Source organism: Pundamilia nyererei, unplaced genomic scaffold, assembly GCF_000239375.1.
Source record: "Pundamilia nyererei isolate P.nyererei 1_Seehausen unplaced genomic scaffold, PunNye1.0 scaffold00260, whole genome shotgun sequence".
Classification (NCBI taxonomy): domain Eukaryota; kingdom Metazoa; phylum Chordata; class Actinopteri; order Cichliformes; family Cichlidae; genus Pundamilia; species Pundamilia nyererei.
In genome coordinates, this window is record NW_005187661.1 from 309,116 (window position 1) to 316,238 (window position 7,123).

The following is a 7,123-nucleotide window of genomic DNA, read 5'->3' on the forward strand; positions in this document are numbered from 1 at the left end:
AGTTTCTCCCAGTTTAGGTCATCCTTAGTTCTGTTTTGCCATCCCCACTTTATGTTCGGTATTCTTAATAAATCACCGTCACATCTGAATAAGTGCTGCATTTGAGTCCTCCTTCCACACATCACACGGCTGCTGCCCCAGTCGTGACATATATTCCATGACCATCTGACTGAGTACAAAATAAAGTTAATTCACAGAAAGTTAATTCTGTTGATCTGGACGCAACCTGCAAATGGACTGAATCTACTTTCTAAAATTTGTAATAAAAGTGTCCTAAAAAGATCATCGCTTGGCCTGTGACTATCACTCCTGATAGTCACAGGCCAAGCGATGATCAAGTCATGCTTGAAGGAAGTTGGTAGGTGTAGCTTGGTTGTATATATGATTCACTACATTCAACCAATTTCTAATATGGAAAAATGTGTGTCTAAAAATATGGACATTACATTAAAGTCTCTTTAGCATTCGTGCAATGTCTTGTTGCAATTATCTGGTGTTTTTTAACTGTAATTTAAACAAAACATATAACATATTGAAGTCTTGTTGAAGTTGGAAATGCAACTCACCTTGGAGTTGCATAGATAGATAGATGGTCTCTTGGGTCACACTAATTAGAGTTGATGGTCCTAACCTACCTCTTGCTCTACTTCCTTGCTGACAGATAATTCAATGTTTAGAAGTTTTTTTCATTTATCACATAGCCTCCCAATATCCCCCTGTCCTTTCCAGCTCTCCTCACAGACATGCTGGCCACTTAATGACTTCCCTTAACGTATTTTCACAATGCAAATGAAAGGTGGTATTCTGACAAAACCTCAGACAACAGAAAGAAAGATTGCTTGTGCTTCTGGGCTGTTCTGGCACAAATGAACAACCTACAGTATATATGCAAGACACTGTAACAACACATGCTAGAAAGACAAAAACTATTTCTTAAGAGACACAGATATTATTTCCTTTCAGAAGTCTTGTATGATGATGTGCCAAGCAGGCAAAAATTAAGCTTGTGTGACCCTGAAATGTACGCTCACCTTGCGGACCCACATTGGCATCATGTGGGTGTTGGGAGAGCGATGGTGGAGGTTGAGGACAACCACGCTGAGGATGACAGAGAATGTGACCAGGACCATGGTAAACATGATGTAGTTGACGATGATGGGAACACCCAGCGAGGTCTCGGGGATCTTATCAGCCAGCAGCAGCAGGAACACGGTGAGGGTGAGCAGCACATTGATTGACAAACCCATCTTCTCACCTTGCAAAGAAAAAAAAAACACAATTATTTAGGAAAGTCAGAAACAGCGCATTTCTTGTTCCTGTGTTACGACTCATTAAGCTTTACCGGGCCAAGGTTTGTTCCATTTTCAACTCACTGAGATTCGAGGAGCATCTGGTGAATGTAATTTACTAGCAATGATGCTAATGAAAAATTCATCTCCCATTCTAAGTGAGGCTGATTGGGTGACACAGCATTGGCTCTTTAGTTCATTCTGTGGTCACGTACAAACTGTGTACGAACTGTGTTTGTAAATGACCACAGGCCTGTACTACGAGGCCAGATTTCATCACCAAGGTAACTTCAGGGTTAACCTGCAGTTATATCTACTGCAAAAGTGGTTCACGTCTTACCTGGGTGCATCACATGATCATTTATACTGCGAGCCTAATCTCCTTCCCAATTAGAGATCAACTTAGTTTTCCAAGAGAATTGCGTTACCAGTCCTGGTAGATCCCTCAGACCTCTGTGCACATGCAATAGGAAGATTTAAGGTTTTCCAGTAGCATCTAATGTCTCTTGGTTTCTTAGAGACAACTTTTTTATTTAAATTTAATGTATTTCCGTTTCTGTGTGTTGGCCCTGCGACAGACTGGCGATCTGTCCAGGGTGTACCCCGCCTCTCACCCTATGACAGCTGGGATAGGCTCCAGCGCCCCCCGCGACCCTGAAAAGGACAAGTGGAAGCGAGTGGATGGATGCATGGATTTCTTTCTGTTGGCTGCAAACGATTTACACCAAGACCCAGGGTTAATTTAGCAAGTTTCTAACCAACTCCGTGTGACGGCTTATCCTGACTGTCAGCGTTGGGGTAAATGAATCCAGATAACAGAAAGGCATCCTGGGTATGCTGAGCTTGCTTCATAGTACAGGGCCCAGAAGGGTTGAGCTGGTAGGTTAAGAGAGCAGTTTGAAGCCTCTCACTGAGAAGCAAAGCATCTCTTTCTGCATCACTGGAAAATTAATGTAAAACTGGAGGAGATTAAAAAAACAAACCCTACGATTCCCTGTGCTGTTTATGTGTCCCTTTACTGCGTGTTCAAATCAGTCATTTCATATGACCCTGGTTCAAGACTAGTAGGAGACACAAATCCCTGTGAGGGTTGCGTCAGGAAGGCGATTCAGCAGAAAGTTCCGCCAATCAAATATGCAGATACATCTCTGGTGGCGACCACTTGTGAATACGGGAGCAGCAAAAAGAAGCTTTTGCTTGATCATCCCAATAAGACTCTTAGTGGTTGTTTTTAAAGGTCACTTGCCTGGTTGCTTTTTTCAGTGAACAAAGCAGATGGCACACACTGGTCAGTAAACTATGATACGTTTAGCAGTTATCCTAATCAGACATTTTCTGCAATACTTTTTCTCCCACACGTTCCAAAAAATGTAAATAAAAATATTACAGAGTGTTAAAATGACTTTTTATAGCTATTATAAACTCCTAAAAATAGGCCTACATCATTGTTCAAGAAAATAATAACTTTATCAATGTTTAATATATTTATATACTAAAATACATGCCTACATCAATGCATAATGACAGTATCATGTCAATGAATATTAATACAGCTATGCAGGAATGCAGTATGTTATGTTATGTTCCGATCTGTGTACCTTATTGAGATTCATGCATATTTGCACATCTGTGGGTTTTGTGCTAAGTCAAACTTTAATATCTCAGGTTATATTTTGCATATGTGTGTCCCAATCAATCAATGTACCCAATGAGCAGGCTTGTCCAAACATAAAGGTAAGCGTATAAGGGAAAGGACAGAGTCAAGCCGATTGCTCTAAGCTGTTTTTCTACCTCCTTCATTTTAAAGGTTATCAATTCAACTGTGTTCCGGGAAGCACCTATCTAATCTGAAATTGGATCCCTTTATAATTAGCTAAATGCCTGATTGCCCATTTTAAACCGACCACACAAACTCAATTGGGAAATGGTATTAGCAGTTTTACATCAAGGTGGAGCTTGTTTACGATCCTGGTGGTCACATAAAGAGAGCTTTAATTCATAGTCATCAAGTGATCTGAAAGCAATTTCTGTAAAGTGTTTACCTGCATCGGGAGGCAGATAGAAGTTGAAGATGGCGATGATAGTAATCAGGATGCAAGGGATGATGATGTTGATGATGTAGTACAGAGGCTTCCTCTCGATGATCAGGTAAAAAGTCATTTCCTCATATTCGTCATCAAATGTGTTCTTCCTGCTTGGCTTGTGTCTTACGTACCACTCACCACTCTCTAGAGAAACATCGACAGCTTAGATTTCTATTAATTTTAGCGCATTTAGTAATCGTATTACACTAGCAACACATTTGCAAACCACAAGAAGGGATTATGCAAAAATGCGATGCTTTGAATATACAGTAACATCAAAATACATCTGAAGTACTTCTACTTAAGAATATATGTATCACGTCATGAGTGCTCACCACTGAAAGACTCGTCCAGCTGGATCTCCCGAATCTCCTTGCCTTTTGAATTCAGGGCATACTGCAGGTCGATTTCTGTTGAGTCATATGTGTAAGAGCGAAACTGCATGGTGCAGTTCTGCCAGTCGAATGGGAAATATGTTACCTAGACACAAAAAACTGGCATTTAAACGAGTCGGAAACAACGTCCAAGCTTAGACGAAACTGGATGGAAGATAAATACATAGTAGATCTGTGGAAAATTACCTTGACTCCACAGGAACTGCAGTACAGAGCAGGGGGAGTCCAGGTTACCCTGCCATTACTGTAAACCTGAACATGGACGTGTAGGGCCACATCAAACTGTCCATCATTACTGAAAACAAAACATGAAATACAAATTAGCCAGTTTGGTTAATAAATCAAACTATATCACATGTTATATGTTGAGGTAATCTGTAGTATGTTATGGATGGTGACATATCACAGAATTCCATAACATATCTTGAAACATAGCCCAAATTGTATTGTATCAAATGAATTGCATTTGTTCTGTTGTCTAACAGTTAAATAAGACTCTTCTTAGACGAAAAGTCCCTGCATTTGTCATTAGTTTCACTTATATGTGTTGCAACAATTGCTTCTCTAAGATCGTTGCTGATGTTTTACCTCCTTGGCATTGTGTTAACACACAGCTGAATGCTCCAGACCTGCAAACTGCCAAAACTTCTACTTTTTAGAGACACGGTGACACTTGCTGATGATCAGTTCCTCAATTGCATTAGGCTGGTAACATCTGGCTGCTACTTACTGTCTTAATTTCTATAGATGCACTAAGAACATACTCCACAAAGTTCTGTGAAAACTTTCTCTTTTCTTTATCAGAGGTCTGCTTTGGAAAATGTGTTTTTAAGAAACTTCAAAAATGTGACAGAGCAATTGAGTAAAACTGTAACAAGAAATGACTTTTTGGTTTCACTTTTCTGTAAAGGTCAGAGACGCCCTCCCCCCCCCCCCTCCCCCCCCTCCGTACTATGGGAAGTAATCTATTTTGTGCTGGAGATGGATGGTTTATTGTGACTTTGCTTTTACAAAGATAGCTGAGAGGGCTTGGTGAGGAAATCCAGCCAGCATAAACTAAAATGTGACAAACAGTGAGGTGTCTCTGTTCTGCAGCTGCACCACCAAGGCATTATTAGAGTACTGAAGCAATAACAACTCTCTATGCTGCTGACTTAAGTTATAAAGTTGCAAAATAGCAGCAATCAAAGTTTGCATCTCAGTTGTAGTCTTTGTTTTGTTATCATCTCAGTTCCTCTGACAAAGCTTAGAAAGAGACAGACAAGGCAAAGCCACGGCTGTGTAGAATATGAACATTTAGCTCCACTCCCACATCTAAACATTGTAACTGGCATTAAATGGAGATTCTTTGCACACTTTTTATGGGGCACTTTGACTGTAAGTGCAGCGCTAATGTTGTTCCTATACTAAGCTGTCAGGCTCATAACACAATGCACAACAAAGACATCAAGTCAATTAGACACAGATTTAGCCTTCTGTCAGTGTACAGTGTTTGAGTTTTATGTCTCTGATAATTGAACAATGAGAAGCTTGTGTCTTTACCCCGGGCCCTCCTAAAAATCTGTCCCTGTGAAAGTGCTGCTGCTAAAATGGCCGGCATTGAACAACCCAAGAGAAGCACGCGCAAATTTGCATTTGTGTGGACGTGCATATTTGTGTGTATCCGTGCGGTTCCAAATGAACGCCTCACAAGCTGAAGTAGCTGAGCGGTGCTATCAGCTCAGTTATTAGGGAGCCATGCTGCTTAATTGCCTATAAAGTGTTGATGAATGGAGCAGTGGGGATATTTACAGTGGTGTTAATGGGAGCGTGTCTGCGTGAGCCAATATGGGGAAAAGACTAAACTTGCTGTTCTGAGTATCTAAATCTTTAATTTAATGCTGTGTTATATAGTTTTTCCAATACACATGAGCACTACTATAATTTACCTGGCCCATCACCTAGTCTCCAGTGGCCTGCAGCTACAAGCTACAGGGGTATGCAATGTGTCCAATTTCAAAACAATATAGTACGATGGATACGGATTTGATATGAAAATATTTACTATATGGCAATACTTGTTTATTTCACTCAGGTAGGGGTAAATTAGTAAGTACAAAAGGTTGCAAACACTGCATACAAATACAAAAATGGAACAAAGAGATCAAAAACGTTCTCCTTTCAAGTCTTTGTTAATGTTAACGTTAATGCTAATGCTAATGCTAATGCAAGTTGCAATGCTGATACTTACTTATTGATGAGGACGATGTCAGGAAGCCAAACCTTCCCAGAGGGGATGCGTAGCACCTGAATCCCATTGTGCTCCTTCGGTTTCCATGACAACCGATAATCTGTCCATTCCTGTTTGAACATTTTTATAAAAGCTTGTTTTTTTTTAATACGTAGGGATGTTATTATCCACAAGTCCATGAAAAGAGTTGGGATTAAAGCAGAAAATGACAGCAAGCAGAAACTTTGCTTTAACAAATGCAACCAATTTGTCATTGTATCACTTTATCTTTCATTTCTCCACTTCTGTAATTAGATTCCACAGGGATGGCTTCCCTGTGCATTTGTCCTTGCATAACAAAACACAATTTGCATATTTTTTCATTTTGCCTGCTATTATGACTACTCCAACTGTTCTACTGATTATATGCACAGTGTGCAATGGCACTGAGCTGTACTCGAAAGACGAGGCCCCGTGTTAATAAACATACTGCCACTGGAGTAGGAGTCACGGATGAGCTGCTCAGTGTGATGTGAAAGAGTTTTTCAGTTAGAGTACACTCAGAAAGCTGTTGGATAATTCATTCTATCGGCTTAAGATTTACTTCAATTTGCAAGTATGACGAGCAGGCATGCAAATAGACTCACCAGATTCATGACAACAGTGGTGCTCATTTCTTCATTTTTCATATTCTGTTATAAAAATGCGAAAATATGCATTTCAGTATGTACTTCATAACTGTTTGCTTCAGATCGTTTTTCATTTTGTAGGGATACAGATACAGAGTTATGCACAAAGAACACCCTAATGGCATTACAGGTTTTGTGGTGGTGAGAGTTTGAAAAATGGTATTCAGGGCAGCTGTGGTACAGGAGGCAGAGCAGGTTGTCTACTAATCAGAAGGTCAGTGGTTCAATCCTCAGTTTCTCTAAGGTGCATGTCAACGTATCTGTGGTTAAGATACTGAATCCTAATTTGCCTGCAAAGCTTTCAATGAAATGTGAAAGACAGGTTTTAAAACAGCTCTTAGGTGTAGAAATAGGTTTGTGAATGGGGCTTATAATAAGAAAGCACTTTGAGTGCTCAGCAAAAGCAGAAAAGTGCTGTAAGTACCATTCCCACCAAACACCATCCATCAGTTTAATG

The 7,123-nt window shown here is 40.1% G+C and overlaps 1 protein-coding gene across 2 annotated transcripts in view; it reads right to left on the reverse strand.

Annotated features, from left to right (window-relative positions):
* The window catches only part of chrnb1 (cholinergic receptor, nicotinic, beta 1 (muscle)), a 24,801-nt gene that overhangs the window by 11,230 nt on the left and 6,448 nt on the right, over positions 1 to 7,123 (reverse strand). The window contains exons 3-8 of one of the 2 annotated variants that reach the window (XM_013915142.1): positions 6,625 to 6,669; positions 5,999 to 6,108; positions 3,955 to 4,063; positions 3,709 to 3,853; positions 3,332 to 3,517; positions 1,032 to 1,255 (exon numbers count right to left, since the gene is read on the reverse strand). In XM_013915142.1, the coding sequence (XP_013770596.1) occupies positions 1,032 to 1,255; positions 3,332 to 3,517; positions 3,709 to 3,853; positions 3,955 to 4,063; positions 5,999 to 6,108; positions 6,625 to 6,669 (819 nt within the window). The remainder of the gene's footprint in view (positions 1 to 1,031; positions 1,256 to 3,331; positions 3,518 to 3,708; positions 3,854 to 3,954; positions 4,064 to 5,998; positions 6,109 to 6,624; positions 6,670 to 7,123) is intronic. The other variant, XM_013915143.1, reaches the window with a different exon arrangement.